Source organism: Branchiostoma lanceolatum, chromosome 17 (assembly GCF_035083965.1).
Source record: "Branchiostoma lanceolatum isolate klBraLanc5 chromosome 17, klBraLanc5.hap2, whole genome shotgun sequence".
In the NCBI taxonomy this organism is placed as follows: domain Eukaryota; kingdom Metazoa; phylum Chordata; class Leptocardii; order Amphioxiformes; family Branchiostomatidae; genus Branchiostoma; species Branchiostoma lanceolatum.
In genome coordinates this window covers 5568582-5588603 of record NC_089738.1, presented here as the reverse complement: position 1 = coordinate 5588603, position 20022 = coordinate 5568582, and the positions used below count along the sequence as shown (strand labels likewise).

The 20022-nt window shown below is 39.9% G+C and overlaps 1 protein-coding gene across 1 annotated transcript in view; it reads left to right on the top strand.

Moving 5' to 3' along the window:
* The first annotated feature begins 1166 nt into the window (after nucleotides 1–1166).
* LOC136423329 (low-density lipoprotein receptor-related protein 6-like) overlaps nucleotides 1167–20022 on the top strand; it is an 85783-nt gene continuing 66927 nt past the window's right edge. The window contains exons 1-3 of the mRNA XM_066411454.1: nucleotides 1167–1176; nucleotides 1348–1542; nucleotides 2049–2168. Coding sequence (XP_066267551.1) covers nucleotides 1167–1176; nucleotides 1348–1542; nucleotides 2049–2168 — 325 coding nt within the window. The remainder of the gene's footprint in view (nucleotides 1177–1347; nucleotides 1543–2048; nucleotides 2169–20022) is intronic.

Sequence of the window (20022 nt, the reverse complement as noted above, 5' to 3'; positions counted from 1 at the left end):
CCGGTTATAACCGGGATAGGGCATTCCCCAGAAGAAAACAGCTTTGCCTGCGTTTAGTGCTCAAAACCTGGAAGTTAGGGGAATAAGGGCTGCTGGCTGTTTTTAGAGTTTCGTGAGGGAGGTCAGTGGTCAAATATTTTTTAAAATGTTTACTAGGCTAAAAAAATAGCTTTTTAATACAGCGTCCTTGCATGATTTGTTGTGTCGTGTTGTTCTGTGTACGGACAAAACCACACATACCAGGTAAGATAAAACAAGAGGATCGCTACACATTGTTTTTCCAGTATTAATCGACCAATCAATCGATCAATCAACCGATTAATCAAGTAACCAATCAATCAATTAAGCAAACGGGGTCTGCAAGTCATGGGCTGAATTATGCATAACTGTTTATAACAGAGCACTACTGTATTAAAATGTGTTAGTGCTCTGTTAAAAACAGTATGGAATTATTGATTTCATGTAAGGATTCAAAGAGACATGAAAATTACACAGAAGATTCCGCATATCGAGATCCCATTTGTATATGCAAATGCAGTCCGTTAAATTCATCAAGCTTGTTTAACTGATCTATCGAACTAACTCCAGGGGTGTGATCGCCGTTAGCGTTACTATCACTTGCCTTCAATTGCAATTTTACAGGTTGTTTTGGGCGGACACCTGGCGTGACGTCATTGAATCATGTGATCTAAATGGAGCTAACCGGGAGGTGTTCATAACATATAGCTACACACATTTCTATGACATCACAACTGATGGGGTAAGAGCATCACAATTTTCATAATTGTTTTATCCAGGAAAATAAGGTTGTTGCGATATCAAACAATAAAACATCTATTTATCTTCTTAATCAAAGTTAAACTGCAAATTGTCGGAACAAAAATCGGACTTGTTCTATTCAGAATGACTTCAACCAACACAGATGCACTTTCAAGTGAAGTTTTATATCCTGTGCTGTAAGCTTAGGGAAATAACATTGTGTTTCTTAAAAGGCAACAAAAGCAATAGTAGTACCAAAAAAAATGAAAATAGAATAATGCTGACATCTTTATAGTAGTAGCATTTACTAACACTGTTTAGCACATGTGCATAGTAACTTTATACTTTTAAAAACGGACAAAGTATGATGATTCCCTAAGTGTCGCGAGCCTACAAAAAACCCGGCGATGATTTTCAGTGAGTTCTGACATCACAACGACAGCGTATGTTTGCATAATTCACGTCGCTATACATTGTGATAGTTTTGTTTAAACTAATCATGTATAGTAAGACTGAATAGATACTAAATAACGACTTTTAAGATTCAACATTTCCGTGCCCTAATTTTACTTGGGTTTCCGTTAAGAGATTCAGAAGTTGATGGAAATTCGTCGTTCATAAATAATGTACAGGAGGGGATAACGGCAACTGATTGGTCCGATGACTCCATCAACTTCCTATACGGTGGTGATGTCGACAGCCCTCGTGCCCTCACCTTCTACGGCGACGGCGCCGTCTACGGGGTGGAATACTTCGACCAAAGTCGTCAGCCACAAGGCCAAAGTAAGTTTATTGTTTAATGAAAAAAAATTAAATATTCTCCAACTGACAACTAAACAGATTTGACTCAGCGGAATTTTCAACCGAATCTCTCGGTCCTCTCTAGCTATCTGATCCGTGTAGACGCGTGACGTCATTACCTTGTAGACGCGTGACGTCATCACTGGGTCAAAGTTCGTCGGAAGTCGGTACCAACCCCCGGTGTGGAAATTTAACGCGTCTATATCACTTTTGTACAATAGCTGAAGAAGACAGAGGGATTCGGTCGAATGTTCCTGTGAGAGAAATTAATTGAGTCGGAGAATAATTATATAATTTTTATATATGTTATTTACGAACTGAGATGAATTTTCATACCGGATTTGTAGTTGACATGCAAAGAACTTGACGAAATTATGCTAATTATGATTTATTTTCAGCCATGGTGCCCTTGTCATCAAATATACACAAAGCAAATACATGTAATTTACAGATATACATGTAATTTGTGTTGTATTTTCATCGTCCAGCGGAGTGCCAGGTAGACAATGGTGGCTGCGATCACACCTGTGTGGGGGACCCGGACGGACACAGGTGTCTGTGTCTATCTGAATTCCACCTAGCGGAGAACAACCATACCTGCACTGCAAGTAAGAACGTTTTGTATGTCGCGTTGATTTTGAAATACGAAATAAACTATGGATTTTGCTTATGGCTAATAATCTTTAAACACTAGAACTCACCACGACCAAATACGCTTAACCAGAACAAACACAATTAAGGCACTTTTAAATCAACATCCAACTCTCAGAAAAGGCGCTTTCTGTCCACGATGCCTTAGTTGTGGAACAACAAAGGCAACAATTAGCAAAGTACTGGACTGTAGATATTGCTTTTAAGGAACGTTATTTTTGTTCTTTATTGACACTTAGTATGCCTTTGTACCTATAAGTTTTAATTGTAATGAGAAAACATGAATATGTAGACCACAGGAATATTATCTTCTTATGGGCTAGTTTTGGATCTAAATAGAACGTAAATAAATCTTGAAATCAGCAAGTACATGAATCTAAAAAAGTAATTTAGGAGTGTTGATCTTTTGTTTTGTTTTCGTTTTGCACAGATGCTCATTCCTTCTCGAAGGCCCTCCTCGTGGGAAGCGATTCTGGCATTCTTCAGTTGCCCCACAACTTCCTTGAACTGCCTGAAGCCGGGAACTGGACAGAGTCGTACCTCGTGCAAGGAACCCAAGCCTTCTCCATGGACTTCGACTACGCAGGTGTGTCTTTTAGCATAACTCTGCGATATGTGGACGTGAGATTATTTTATTGGACAATATATTGTTCGACCATCAACGTCTTTATAGTGTATCAAATGCTTCGGTCTCAATTTGGAAAAAAGGGTCCACTGGGTAGTTTACGTGCTGTTTAGGGAGCCCTACGTGAGCCCGTATGAAATCTTGCGGCTGCCGGGCTATTTTGGGCCCGGCCGGGCCCCGCGGTGACTTCAACTTGTACCTTAAACTTGTACTTCACCTTAGATTTAAACTTGTACTTCAACGCGAGACTCGGTAACAGCTAGACGCCGTGAGCCAATCATGCGAGCACCGGGAGGTACCTCCCGTACTCGGGAGTCCACCGAGACAAATTCCTGGTTTCGGGGCCCGGTCGGGTCTTAAACCCCTACGGGCATTGGTGAACATTGGGACCAAATCATAACTCAGTCCTGTAACATATGTCAATATTTCTGAAACAGGAGTAAGTGCAAGGTCCCCGGAAGTCGAAATTGCCCAAGGTTGAGTCTTGAGAGAGGCTGGCTGGCTGTCATGACGCCCCTAGAGTGTGAGTGTGAGTGAGTGAGTCTTGAGAGAGGAATCATGGGCTCTTTTGTAGGTGGTCTCCCAAAATAAAGTTTTATTTTCTGTGTCTCAATTTTGCAGCCGTGTTCTTGACATGATTATTTGCTTTCCAACAGGGAAGATGATATTTTACACACAACTGCAGAACGACGTGACACAAACCATTGAGAGGTTCTCAATCATCGGTGAAGGCAGTTCAATGACGATTTTTGAAAACGGACAAGGAATAGAAGGTAAATTCGTATTACCAAGCGTAAGTCTCCGTTTTTTTATTCATTGGTTTGGTTGTTTTGCACGCACAGCCAGTGCTGCCCAACTAGCCTGTGGCTATTACAAAGCACTAGCCCTGCTGACAAGGTCAAGACTTTGCCAAAGACAAGAGGTTGACTAGTTGGAGGGTCGCAACGGCCTTGAGGTTTATTCACTTTGTGATTCGCAAGAAAATTCATCTCTGTCGTCATCAGCTATTAGGCCCAAGTGCTGTGGACACGTGATTACACATATGTGACGTCATCGCTGGGTCAAAGGTTGTCGGAAGTCTGTACCGCCCCCCGTCCCGGTTGAGTGATTAAACTTTGTATCCAATTCTATTGCATCATAGGCATTGCTGTTGACTGGGCGGCGTCCAACCTGTACTGGACGGAGCGTGGACTCGGAAGGATCCACGTGTCCAAGCTGGACGGGTCACTACGGAAGGTTCTGATATCCGCTCTGGACCAGCCAAGTGCCATCGTCGCGTATCCAGAACGATCGTAAGTGTCATACAGGAAATGTAAACCCTCAAATAAATGCTAATGACAATATTAACAATATTAACTGTTCCAATGATCTAAATGTTAGTTGCTTTCTTATTTATAGAGATATACGTAATACTACCCAGAGCAATCGTTAGTACCATACAGGATATTTAAACCCTCAAATGAATGATAATAATAACAATAGGCACTGCTCAAGTAATTTTCGGCGTAGGAAATAATTGTTGTGTTTTCGGTTACCTGACCAACCCCAGCAAAAACCTGTCAACCCTAGTCTTTTGTTTCGTTGGACCGCTGGTAAGGTAATAAATTTTTCGATCTGACATCTGAATTATGAAGATTCAAAACAGCTACAAGAACTCTTTCATATTTTCTTGCAGACTTCTTGTATTTCACACACTGTTAAAAGATTAAGGCTTTGAACACTCGATGTAGGAATGTGTAGTTAACATTGCACTTCTTTGTTCACTCTACAAATATACTTGTGCTTGTTAGACAATACCTACCTATAGACCCTTATTTTTATCAGTACTACAACCGGAAACAAGACATCATTTTTCTAACCATGATTTCGCTTCTTGTATACGTATAGATACGTGTTTTGGACGGAGATGGGGGAGGATCCAAAGATTTCCCGGGCAAATCCCGATGGTAGCAGGAAACTACTGCTCGTCTCCTCCCAAGGAGAAGATTTGACTGGGAGACCCACTGCTTTAGCCATTGACTACAACCGAGAAAGGTATGTCTATTTTTAATTTTATAGACCTCATATTTGTATATAATACAATAGCGTAGCTTAGTAATAGGTTTGTAATAGGTTAGTAATATAGTGGTAGCAACTAAAAATCTTTTTTAGTTGCAAGATACAAAAACAAGATACAATGTACACAGTGGTGCCCTACTCAAGTAAATTGTTTATGTCATTTTCACCACAGAACAGATTAACAATTAACCCTATCCAGACTGGGCTTTTTTGGGCTATCTGGGACTGGGGGGGGGGGGGGGGGGGGGGGGGGCTCATTGGCCCCCCCCCCCCCCCCTCATAATTTCGGAACGGTATGATGCATCATTCCCAAACTTATAGGGAGTGATATTCATGTAAAGTTGTATAATTCCTAGAATTTTGGTGACGTTATGACGTAATATGACGTAATTATGACGTCATTGATGTTATTTTAGGGATGTTAGGGAATTCCCGTAATATCTAAAGGTATTAAACAAAAGAGTATGTATTGTTGATTTTAAGGTATACCAAGACATATTACGTAAATGGTAACTACGTTGATGTCAAAATGACGTCATAAGATGACGTCACGTGTTGTTAGCGACCCCTTTGGATCCGCCATCTTGGATCCGCCATTTTAAAATTTTCGAAAATACTTTTTTTCCATTTCTGACTCCAAGAAACACTGGAAATAGACAAGAAATGTTAATCTAAACGTTTCTGGTAAAGAAAATGCCACGTAGTGACGATTTTGATGGCAAAAAAGCCTGTTGATACCTAAAATAGTGGAATTGTCCGCCATCTTGGATTTTGATCGATGACGTCATCAAATTAGCATAAATTATGAATATTAAATCATGAAAATTACATCTAATTACATATGATGCTATTCATGTAGGAAAACTAGTGTGGTTCAGCAATAAAACCTAAGAGATATGATTGTTTTAAAAAAATCAGTGATTTTGGCATTAAATGGCTTTCAGAAACCCGTTGCCATGGCAACACGAAAAGTAATAAACTTATACTTTTATCATAATTTTGTTGCCAACTAAATTTTAGGAAAAGTCACCAAGTTTGGTAGTCCTAGCATATGTCGTTCGGCAGTTATACGATGTCAAAGTTGGCGCGGGCACTTTTAGCCCCCCCCCCCCCAGTCTGGATAGGGTTAAAACAGAAATAGATCTAAAACAATGTCTTAAACAACGTCTGTTTTCTTATCAATGAGAAAGTTTTCATCAACAGCTGTCCAACTCATTACAACTATATCGCGCACAGACTAGGCCTGTGATAAGATATAAGTAAGCTAATACATTAATCGGATATTCTCTTGACATCATACTGGGGATATAAAATGTGTTGTTGAAACATGGTACATTGTACGTTACAGGTTATACTGGGTGACCACGAGCCCTGGTAATGTGCAGTCCTGTGACCTCGACGGTGGCGATGTCCAGACCTTATGGTCGGGGGGCAGTGCGGATCTGTTTGGCGTTGCCTTCTATAAGGTAAGATATTGCATCTCCCCTTTACCTTCTGTCTTTCTTTGACTTTATTTTTTGTCCTTAGTATAGTGTGGGGTCGTATGGCGAAACGCTACTAATTTTGATTTAAACACAGTTGTTTCCAATGTTTTCTTGCTCAACCACATTAGTTTCCTTCATGTATAACATCATATATGATTAAATGTAGCTGTCATGATTCAATGTTCATAAATTATGCTAATTTGATGACGTCATCGCTCAAAATCCAAGATGGCGGACAAGGTTATTATTTTCGGTATAAACAGGCATTTTCGCCTTTGAATTCGTCATAACCTGGAATTTTCCTAACCAGAAACATTCAGATTAATGTTTTTAGTCTATTTTGATTGTTATTTGGGGTCATAAATGAAAAGAAATGTATTTAAAAAATTTCAAAATGGCCAATCCAAGATGGCGGATCCCTGGGGGTCGCTAACAACACATGACGCCATTCTTCTACGTAATTTTGACGTCAACTTAGTCACCGCTGACGTCAAATGTCTTGGCATACCTTTAAATCAGTAATAGGCACTCCCGAAAATAATTTCATCAGGTTGGTAGAACATAGAGCATTGGAGATTCTTTTTACACAACCGGTAATTCTCACCCTCACCCCCGTTAAGTCAAAAATTGGACCCCCAGCAAAGAGGGTGTTGGCTGCCCTAGCAACACATAGCAACCACCTTTGACCCCAATTTCCCCCATTGTTTGCTAATTGCCCTCTCTCCGCCTACTGCGAAAACTTTGCAGGAGGGGTGCCTGTGGCCAGGTGAGCTCCTACCTGGCACCCTGGCGGGTGTGAAGCAGGGTTCTTTGTATTATTGTCTGGGAATTATTTCGCCAAGTGTGTATTGGGCATGCTGTCAGCTTTTCAGTGTATGAAGAAATTTTAGATTTTTAAAAAAGTCAAAAACTCAGGACCAGGCACTATGAGAAAACTGTTTCTTTAAAAAAAAACAATAAGGGATGTTGAGTCTGCAAGATAGACTTAACAGGTTAGCTGATATTCCTTGGAATAAAAACCTTGATATATCTGGGGATGTGCGATTTTTTGTGGAGTGTCCCTCCCGCAGACTAACTGCATGCACTGCTTGAAACCACCGAGGTTTAACTTTAATCCTTGCTTGAAACACAGAAAAAAACAAGCTGGATTTAACATTTCTGCTTTGATAGTTCCCAAAGTATTCTACCAATGTTGAAACATTTGGGGCCGCGAGAGGGAAAGAGATTATTTTCAAACAGAGGTTTCGTTTGGGGGGTTAGTAGTAGCCGCAATTTAAAACGGTGCCCTCCCTACTAGACCCCTGATCGAAGGCTCTGCTTGGAAGTTGGAGAATATAAACAATCGTCAGATGGTCATGTCAGATGAGCATTGGCTACATAGTGAAGCTGGCGGGGCTATACCACGCGGCAGGCGGACGAATTTTGCGTTATAATCTAAATCTCGCTGAGGCCGCGGAGTACTTCGCCTATACCTACCTAACTACTTACCTTGACCTAGTCCCTTGAACAATTTACCTGGTGTTTGGTCAAGGTGAAGATGAAGATAGTTTCTCCAGGGGAGTTGATTGGTGCACCCCTTGGAGTACAATGGTATACTCCTCCATTTTCAAAATGGTGGAACATGTGTGTTTGAAATTATGGATACAGTACAGACATCGAGTGGAAGGAAACCAGAGGACCGGACTGCCAATTGATATGCTAACACAATGGAGAGTGTGGTGGAATAACGTTCCATGATACATGTATTACCAAGGAGGTTATATAACCTCCTTGGTATTACATACTAAAAAGTTGTACTTGATCCATGTTTGTATATTGTTGAAAAACAAAGCCAGGCCTAGAATGTTCCAACAGAATGGGCCAATTAAAGGTATGATCCAGCCATGAGGTACCTATTGTTTTACCCAGGTAGTCTCTCAGCTTGCTGTCTGCGTGCTATGTCAACAATTTGATTAGCTGTATTGTCCACTTATTCAAACAAAGAGGTCATATTTCACCTTTGGAGGAATAAAAAGTTAGATTTTGTCATCTTATTTTCTTTTAAGTTGTGGCTCACCGTGTTATACTTTTTTCCAGCATAAAACATATGTATGGAAAGTAGACATGTTGTACAACAAAACTGTAGAGTGACCATGGTGGTCAGAAATGCCAGTACTTTGCTTGGCCTTCATGAATATTTGAAACCTGCAATTTTTGTACAAATATTATACAAATTTATGAATATCTACCATGCAATGTTAGTACAGTACCTGGTCACTCTACAGTTTTGTAGAATGATCATTGCTGAAAACACACATGTCAAATTTGTCTAATGAAAATCAAAGTTGGCCACATGCTGGCTAAAGTTTGAAAATTTATGACATGTTTAATATTTTGATACTAGTAATATTAGAAGGCAATTTTGAACTACCATTTGGTCTGGCCATTTCATATAATGATGGTCCTACACTTCATTAGAAAAAATTTGCTAAACCATCATCCTATAGTGCTGTATTCCACCCGAAAGTTCAAGTGAACCGTTAATTAGGCAGCAGGGGTCAACTTTGACTTAACGGATCTGAGCCTGCTCACGTTTCGATGTCTTCATCAGAACTCCTGACTGGAGTACTGCTTCTCACCGCTATAAGTAGCCGATGTAGGTGGCGCTTTTGGGGCAGTAATACGCACTATTTTGTCTAATACGTATAGATATCATGGGAATTCCCTATTTAGCCATTAGAATCACATCGATGACGTCATAACGTCACCAAAATTACAGGAATTATAAAACTTTAGGTGAACATCACTCCCTGCAAATTTGGTGATGAAAGGGCATACCGTTCGGAAGTTATGACGGGGGGGTCGAAAGAGCCCCCTCCCCCGTCCAAGAAGTCTCAAAAATGCTCGGTCTAGATAGGGTTAATAGCCACTATCTTTCTTTAGCCCTCAACCTAAAAAAAACCTTACGCCTATAATCTACCATTGCTGGCAAGAACTGTTGATCTTTAAATGAAATGTACATTCATAGAATATTGAAAGCTTGAAAACCAAGGATTTCAGTGAAAGTTTGCATTCAATTTTGTCGTTTAGCATCAGCTAGGTTTCTTTATCAATGAATAATACATCATTCTGTTATTGAATTTTTTGCTTAACTGTTAACAGGATTATATTCTATGGACGGATAACAGCACCCAAAGCTTGACACATGGAAGAGCATACTCTGGAGCGACGCTCAACGACGGTAGGACTATTGCACTGTCGGCATCAGCATACAACATCAAACTCTATGATGACACGGAGCAGCTTTTATATCCAAGTAAGTCACATCATCACCTATGGTTGATGTCATTGCTGGTATTACGGCAGCCTTTGAAATTGAAATAATTGACACGTAAACTTTGCAGAAGAATAACATTTCTTTTCATCACAAAAGTATGATTTCATAGAATATTTAGTGTAAGGAAACAAAAACTATTGTTATTAACAAGGTATTGCTAAAATGATTCTCTAGGGATTGCTTGCTTGGAATATTTAGATTTCTTCCATTCCCGATCCTAGGACTATACCAACGGCTCCGCCCCCGAGGCGTCGCCAAAAATAATTCACATTTTCTTATTCCATCAAAAGGTGCATGTGACCAGCGGAACGGAGGGTGTATGGAGTTATGCCTGCCATCAGGAGACAGTCGCGTGTGCGCCTGCGCAGAAGGACGCTACATCCAGGCGGACGAAGTGACCTGTTCCAACATACAAGCTACGATTATTCCAACTACACCACCACCGCCACCAACAGGTACAAGATTCCATCCATCAAGACAGACTGTCCATGTTAGCGACTGTCCATGTCCATGCATTGTGTACAGACTTATGGTTGTCTTATTGCCGTTTTTTTTTTTCTTAAGATCGCAACAAGGCAATACATGTACATGTACAGTGGTCAGCCAAGGCAGCATTTCTGATACTACTACTACTACCGCCACTACTACCACTACTACCACTACTACTACTTCTACTACTACTACTTCTACTACTACTACTATTACCACCACCACTACTAGCACTACTACTACTACTACTTAACTGCTACTACTACTACTACTTCTACTACTACTACTACTACAGTTACTACTGTTAGTCTATACAGACTTGTTGATATCAGGAGCCATGTAACAGACATTAGTTCAACGTTCACCAATGACTTAGACTTAATGGTACATTAAGGTCTCATTGTCTAAGATCCTGAAAATCATAACTAAATTGCATTCATGTATAATCCATACGTCGTCTACTGTATTCGTTGAATAGTAAAGGCTCTATGGAAACTAAAAGTAAAGAAATAGCAGTGATTGACGATGGTAATTGATGCATTATCTGAATTTGCCTAGCATTACATCGTATAGGTGGAGCTTATGTCCACGAATAGCTTCAAGTCAAAGGAATACATGACATTCTTGAATCACAACATAATTGGAATTTACCTGGCCCACGTTTCAGTGACTTGTCAGCAACCTCAATCACAATGGGATAACACCCTTGCCACAAAGCCACTTTTTATCTATTTGTTTCATCTTTACCTATATGGCAATGAATTGTTTTGTGATGCAATAAGTTTTTGTCAAAACACTAACGATGTAGACTGCTTACCTGAATTATAACAAACGTGTTCTGTTCTTTTCAAGATCGGTACTCAAGAGAGGACTTCATCCTGGTAGCCGATTATCGGACAGGCTACATCACGGAGGTTAACGTCACTTCCGGTTCAAATGTCACACTTCCGCTACATTCCACCTCTCCCATTGCACTCGACTATGACCCAGAGACGGACTATGTCTATTGGTCCGATTACTATGACGAGAAAATTTATCGGGCTAAAAGAGATGGCTCTAAGATGGAGGTGCTGATTGATGATGACGTTATCAGTAAGTTTGTTTTGATTTGGTTTGTAGAAACCCCTCCACAAACATCCCGTAGTTGAATGCGTCAAATTAAAAAAGAAAATGTTGTAGTCACCTTGTAGTTACCATAACTGCCAATATACTAACCGCCACTACTCGTGGCGTTGTGTAACGGCTAGAACATTCGGCCGTCAAACATGGGAACCCGAGTTCTTTCCCGGCTTGCCCCAAGACATGTCCGGACATGCACCCGGAGGTTTGTGCCCTTGGGAAAAGAACTTAACACAAATTTCCTCACTTCACTCAGGTGTAAATGGATACCTAGGTTTAGGGACGTCCCTCGGATAGGACGTTAAATAGAGGTCCCGTGTTTGGGGAGAACCAAACCCCGCGCACGTTAAAGAATCCACGACACCTTTCGAAAAAGATTAGGGGCATGGCCCGGTATGCGATGGCCCAAACTTTACAGTCTGGTCTGGGTTGACATCTTGAAAAGGTGATAGTCACCTGTTATGTCAATCCTTCTACATATGTTGTAAAACTGAATTTAAAAAAATTAATCACTTCCATACGTGAGCGAACAACAAGTCTACATACAACATTTGCATCCTCTTGTTACATTAAGCATCATCTGCAGTAGAAGTGTTTGTTGATATTGTAACTTACCATTGTCTTATATTTTACCAGGTGTGAACTCAATAGATGGACTAGCCCTGGACTACGCTGGACAGAACATCTACTGGATAGACTCCTGGACAGAAATAATCGGCGTTGCAAAAATGGACGGAAGTCATGCTCGGGCTCTGGTGTCTGAAGACCTTGCCTGGCCGAGCGGCATAGCCTTGGATCCAAAAGAAGGGTATATATCAATGACTCGAAAGTATACATACTTTTCTCATCTGTTTTTGTCTCTAGTAAGTAATGTATTCTATAATTGAAGAGAAGACCCTAAAGATTCATGAATGGATAAGAATATAATTATAGATTAATAAGCAGCCTTTTGGTCTTACACGCCTTCCTTTCCCAATAGCTACATGTACTGGGCAGATGAGGGATTTTGGTGGGATCCTGCGAGGATTGAGCGGGCTGCTATGGACGGTAGTGAGAGGACTGTAATCATCGATAGTGATCTAGACAACCCTACAGGAATCGCCCTAGATTTGAGCGGTACGTTCTATTATAGGTTTGCGTAGAAAAACCTTTGTTGGATCCGTTGGTATGTTTGGTACCGGTGGCCGCCATGTTGATTTTGTGACGTCGCAGGGTAGCCATACTATTTCATTTGAAGGGGTGTTTTTTTTTTAGGTCGCTAGCGTTCTCTGTATTTCTAACATATCGGTACACAACTATCACACATTCGACTCAAATAAAAAAGAAAAAATTCAATACCTAGTCATATTATAAAAAAGACCCTGCAATCGCTAAACTAACATAGCAAACTTGAATTACATGTAGCACAAGTACTTAATCTAGTTTCTCAATGTTGTAATTGATCAAATTTCGTCAGCTGAAAATTCCCATATGTGTGTTGTTACCAAAATGATGGGCAGAATTTCTGGATTGAAATCTAAATATATCTAACTTTCAAATATTTCTGGCGACGCCTAAGGAGTGAAGACATAAAAGACTATTTAACTGGTGCACAAGGCTAGAGAATATTAGATTTGTTAACAGGACTGTGCTCTCTCCATAGAACGCCGCCTATACTGGTGTGAGATCTACTTGAACATGATAAAAAGCTCTGATCTGGATGGCAGCAATCGGCGAACCGTGGTGTCCCAATCCGACACCAGCTTCTTTGGGCTCAGCCTGCATACTCATGAGCTGTTCTGGACAAGCACTTCCGACAGCTATATAGGAGCGTAAGTCGTGTTATATATTTGCAGCTATTTTCTTTGTATCACGGCAACAACAGGCACGGTTTTGCCTCAGATGTCGGACACTATTTGAACATGCCAGATGTGATCATAAATGGATCATAAATAGGTCTTTAATATCACAAAACTTCAACCAAAAGTTGGCACACTTCTGATATAAAAGAGTACATAATCTACAGAAAAAACTAGTGTGTAGTCTAGTGTCTAGAGACCAGAAATCCACTGTAGAGTCGTGTTACAGCTTGAATGTTCCAGTTTGACTTCCTAAATTTTGAATAAACGCATCCAAACAGCACCACCGAAATTTCTCAGGTTTACATTACTGTGATCAGCAATAAGTGATTCATCCGAAAATGCTAAACCATCTTTCTTTCCTGATTGTAGGAATTTAAAATCGCAATCAGATCAGACGACCAGCCGTGTGGTGGAAGATGGGTTCTCCAGTCTTCGCGGTATTACCATATACAGTCCTGACATAGTGACAAACGTTTCCAATGGTAAGGGTTCACCTTTATTGAATGACAATTTGCCAAGGAGCTCAAATTAGAAGTAGAAAAAGAAACACAGCAAGAAAACTTTAAATGTTTCCATGTTAAAAGCCCGGCATCTATGAAATGTAGTATCGTTGATGAAGGTTAGACATACAGGTAGTAAGATAGCCAAAATAAATTACTCAAGCAACTGAATAAACTTTTAAAATTTTATCCAGTTGCTTGAGTAAATATTTCAAATGTAGTATCACTTCACCCGTACTAGGTCAGCCACGTTGTCGTTGGTCAAATCTGGCCTTAATATTTCCAGACTTTTTCTGATCCCGCACCATGTTCGATCATGTTCTATCCGACGTGTTTGACGTGAATCCGAACCGAACGCGTATTTACTTATCTTTATCTTTATAAGTGTGACAAATCTTGGTCGAATGGATATTTCTTCACTATTCTATTTCATATGCAACTGAATTCTGTTCATAAGACATGTAAGTTTTTAAGTGCTAGTTTGAAACATGTTTCTCGTACCCTTTTCGTAGCCTGTTCAGTGTCGAATGGCGGCTGCCAGGACATGTGTCTGGCCCGTCCTGGAGGGAGAACCTGTGTCTGCAGAGCTTACTTCAGTCTTCAAAATGACAACGCTACCTGTGCTCCTCCCGGTAAGCATTTCCATCGAGTCATCAGGCATTAGTAAAATGATGGTTTTCTTTCACTACGTATAACTTTCACAACTTTCCTTACGCAATTCCTTATCTTACCTTGTGTGAACGCTGTATACTGTCCTTATTGTTTTATAATGATAATGATAACCTTTATCGTACAGCCATGCCCTATAGGGCTAAGTACAGGCATACTGATACAAAAGTATATATAATGACACTAACAGGACGTCTAATACTTAACTAAAATATGACTTCTTCTCGTCTCGTTATGATGCTGAAGGGATAGGTTGAGATGGATTTGTTTATTATATTATGGTCAAAAACGAATAAGAAAAACAGATTTTCTAATACTAGACATAGATTGAAAGTGTGGGTATATACATGGGCCCTTGGCCTGCTACAAAGAATGAAATATTATCATTATTCATCTCATTGAAGTTAATACGAAATTGTTCTATAGTCAAAAGACAGTGGTTGGCATCAGTGTGATAACCTTTTATTTCCATACAGAAATAAAGTCACCAAGCTTTCTTTGGATCAATGAGGTGGGCGGAAAGACGGTACTTACTATGCTGGAAGGAAACAGCAGTATCGCCAGATCTCCTGAGGTCCAGGATCTGCCTCTTACCATGGTGATGTCAGCCAGTCCACCATCTGTCATTGTCTCCTTCGACTACGACTTTCGTCATGGTCGGATCTTCTGGATCGATATTGGACAGAAGGAGATACAGCAGGTAACCAGGAGAACATTGTAAACTGTATTGCACTCAAAGTGTATTATCTTTCAATGTAGCAATACTTTAAGTTGACGGGTACCTTTAGAATTGTGCACCAGAGCCAAGGAATTGTTGTTTGGGGTCATCACAGAGTTTGTCTGTTTTCGTCAAAGATTTGTAACATGGGTGCAATGGCATCGCCTTGGAATGATCTTGCGCTTTATATTATTCAAGCACTGAGTTAAGATTTTGTTCTAGCTTTAATAGTTCTCTCATAGAATGTTTTAATTGCCTGCAACATATGTTTTAGAATTCTAGTGACAAATCATCTAGATGAAGTGGTTGGTCAAGACGGCGAGGAGATTTTAAACACAGCCCGTCTCTGTTGATGGTTGGGTGCTCTGATGTAGTTGGCCTCCTTGATTCCTCTCACAAAGTAATTCTGGGAGTCGTTTAATGATCTCCCTCTAGCCACACAACCCAACGTTATTTTAAGATTAGTACTTTGTTACCAAGAAAAGGACACATTTGCGATGCATTCAAAGATTGGTTGTCTATAGTAAGTATATACAACGAGAGATACGAATGTCTCAATGTATCACTTTTCATTCATGCAAAAACTTTCCCTTAGGTTGATGTCAACACAGGACAAGTAACAACTTTGAAGACGGGAATCTCAGCTGGGGCAGAAGTTCTAGCTGCTGATTGGGTCAACCAAAATCTGTACTACACCGACTTCAACTACAACAGAATCACCATGGTCTCCTACCGTCCGGGTAATAGCAGTGGCAACAGTCACATCATCACCGAAACAGGTCTGGACAAACCGAGAGGAATCGCAGTGGATCCAGCAACAGCGTACGTTGACATACATCTTACTACTTTTTAAGACGCCGTTTATGTGGTTTAAGTTAACATCAATGATGATGCCTTTGGCATGTTCTCATATTAAAGACACCGTTTTGATATTTACGGCAACGATACAGAGCATTTAGGTTTTTATTATTTTGTTTTGGTTTATTTATTCGCACATATAAACAATAACAGTGACGCAAAGAAAGTATTTGAAACAGTACAAGTGGAGGGAAGAAGCCTAATACGATGCCCTCCTCCATCTCACTGAAAATATATTAATCATGATACAAATGTGCTATGATATAAGATGGAATTTAAAAAAAATCTTATTGTATTGACATTTTTACAGCTGCCTGTTAATGTATTTGTCCTTACACCTGCCTACAAATTTGGTCCTTATCATTGGTTTTTCTCACTCTGAACATCCTGAAGAGGGTTCATTTGGTTCTTGAATTAAATGATTCTATCTGAAATCGTAGGTTCTTGTTTTGGAGTGACTGGGGCCAGTCGCCCAAAATTGAGAGATCCATGCTGTCCGGAGAAAATCGTACCACGATCGTCGAATCTAATCTCGGAAGACCAAGCGGTCTGGTGATTGACTACGCAACCAACAGGTAAGTAAAAGCAAGAACGATGACCTGATGCAACTAAATTCGAACCGAAGCAGGTTTTTACGTCAAGTCAAGTGAAAGTTTATTGCACAACGATTGCATCAGGTACAATGTATGGTAAATAACACGTAATATAAGTATAGTTTCAACAGGCTATTAGATTTTAATAGCCTCTAGAAACTAAATTTACATTTTTTTAATTTAAAATGTATGTTATCATCAAATGTATCCTTCAGTGGTCATATGAATATCGTCCTTTATATGTATTGGGCTTTTCACGTTGATGAAGTGTAGACATTCAGGTAATATGATACACACCAAAATGACAGTTACTCAAGCAACTGGATAAAATGTGGAAATTCAGGCTCAGAACCAATAGGTCCCGGGTTCGATGCTAAACATGCCCCGACGTTGTGCCCTTGGGAAAGGCACTTTTGTATCCAGTTGCTTCAGTAACTGTCATTCGGTGTACTTGTAATTTCGTTACTCAATATTTTCAGTTATTAATTCTTACTTGATGTTAGTCAGAATCAAGTTTGTACCGATGAAATTCTTTAGTACCATCCTTACCAAACTAGTTGGTTCAATTTTAAAACCTACTTTAATTTACGTTGCTGTTTTCTAAGGTTGTATTTTGCCGACACCGAGCTTGACACCATCGACTCATGTGACTTTGACGGCGGCAACAGGCAACAGTTTTACTCTCTATCGCGGACACATTTCTACGACATCACATTTGATGGTGTAAGTACACCAGCCCATCATAACTCCTACTCACTGGTAAACTGTCTGTCATAGTATTTCCAGTTACGACTTCGAAATGATCAGATGTTTTTTCAAACAGCATGTTATTCAGAATAATTAGAAGTAAACTATAGTCATTTTTAGTCTTCACATGTTACTTGATATATAAATTTGTCTGAAAATACAATTATATTGAACCTTTTTCGAGGCCGTGGGGATAGCGGGTTGTCTAGGGCATTGTATCCTCTTCTTCCACCGTCTTTTACTTCCCCCTCTAAAGTAAGGTATCTATTTTTACACCTGATGGAGTGAGGAACGTCGTGTACCCCAGGAACACCCTGCCGTTACGCCACACGCCCCCACCATTGTATATCTCTGATAGAATAATCAGAAACAACTGGAAAGAAAACAGTTACCGCTAAATATTTACTTTTAGATCGGCTGGGCAAGCTCAAGACGTTGTTGAATTATTTGCCAAGTATGTTCTTTGTTACCTGAATCACGTATTTTTCTTTTCAATTTAGGAAGAGATCTTGGCGTCTGACTGGGAAGACACTACTCTTAACTTCATCCATAACTCTCGAGGAATCAAGGCTTTCAGTCCCCAAGGCGAAAACATTTTGGGAGTTGAGTTCTATGACGAGAGCAGACAACCTCAGACACAATGTAGGTGACACACCATGTATCTGTTAGCCTTCATGTTGATGCCATCCTAGTTTATCGTGGATTGACTAGATTGGCACCCATGCTAAATACCTGTGTATCCTTGTGGTAAAATGAATAGTGTCAGAATAAAATGTGCATGGTATAGAGGCTAAAGATTTTGATTAAATTTCAATATCAAGAATCAGAAAACGTCAACACACACACACACACGGGCACAAACACATTCACACTTCCAATCACGTGTTTGAGATTTATGAATACAAATACATTTACAACCATGGTAGTGTTTGAATAGAGAAAATAGCTCTTTCAGGGCCTTTCTAATACTAGTAATAGTACAGGTGTGATAGCCATGGGTGGTGCTTCCAATTGGGTGATAGAGCTATTTTTACAATATGCAGTTACCGTGATGTGAGGTAAATGTTATTACAATGTAGTAAGATCAATTGTTCAATATGTAGTTATAGTAATGTGACGTAAATGTTATTATAATATTGTAAGATCAATTTTTTACCATGCTAACTTTTGCTTCTTTTGCTTCTTTTACTAAGGGTCTCTTGTATTTTTTTTTCATATCAAGCTGACTGCCAGGTAAACAATGGCGGCTGTCAGCACACCTGTGTCGGAGATCAAAGTGGACACAAGTGTCTGTGTCTACCTAACTACAACCTTGCGGAGGACCAACACACCTGTGTGAAAAGTAAGTCATTCTATCCGAAAAAAGTAAGTCGTCTTATTTCTCATACGTACAGATAGAATGATGATCAGGAAATATCATGTGATTTTCTGTCTTCCCATTAAAGTGCATTGTAGATGCAGGCTATCACTGCAATGCAATACAACTAGGTAGACAAGTGCTGGGGACAATTTCTATGTTTTGTATCTTGAAATGAAAACATTTAAAAATGGTAACTAATCTATAAACATATCAGAAATCTAACAAATTCGGTCTCTTGAAATGCACCATATGCTTTCTTACGGAGAAGTACCATGAAACATGTCTAACCATAAGAGATGATTTCCCTCAGATGACCACCTCTTCACCAAGGCTCTACTTGTGTCCACGGATGAGGGCATACTGCAGTTCCCACACAACCTGGTCGACCTGCCTGAAACTGCAGACTCTAAACCAGCTGTCTTAGTGAGGGGAGGGAAGACAGTTGCTATGGACTTCAATTACAAAGGTGGTTGTCTATTGTCATTTTTCTATGAAATGTAATGTTTGAGAAACCATTGTTCTATGTGTAGCTTTTTGGATACGTAGTATATGTGGGCGGAGAGTGTAATACGGCTTCGTTAAATATTTTTGGGATTGACGATGTGCTAGAAGTACATATGACAAATGTTATTCTATGTGATGTTATTATTTATGATGTTATTTTTAATTGATGTTGTTATGTTATGTTATGTTATGTTATGTTATGTTGTGTTATGTTGTGTTATGTAATGTCATGTCGTGTTATGTGTAAGGTCCGTATTTGACCATATACAATGTAATTCTTACACTCAAAACATTTTTTTTTTACTTGTTACCAGAGAAAGCAATCTACTACTCAAAAGAGATGACCGATGGAACACAGAGCATCCAGAAATACGACTTGACAGCAAAATCCTCATTGACGATCTATACAGGAGGACAAGGAACAGAAGGTCGTACCACGTTTTCGAATTCATTTCCCTACATAATGTCTAGTCTGTATAACGCAAACTCCCGCTATCCGGGACTTTTATGGCCTCTACCCGTTGACTGGTTACGGATGGCCGCTATCAGACTAAATTATGCCCATTTGTGCAGATTCTTCACTGAGAGTTTAGGAATATTCATAATTTGTTTGTTGTTTGTTTGTTTGTTTGTATTGCATACCCGGTAAACCACATCAAGGTGTAACATACCAGGTTTGTACTGAAGAGCACAGGCTGCATATCTGGACAGATTTATATGATCCACACACACCGGGAAGGACCCCTACTCTTTCATGATACGTGTGTTGGGTTCTTTAACGTGCTTGGGGTGTGACTCTCCTCTAACACGGGACCTCCATTTAACGTCCTATCCGAGGGATGTCCTTAAGCTAGGTACTTATTTTCACCTGAGTAAACTGGATAAAGTCGTGTAAAGTGCCAAGGGCACAACGTCAACGGGACAAATCAA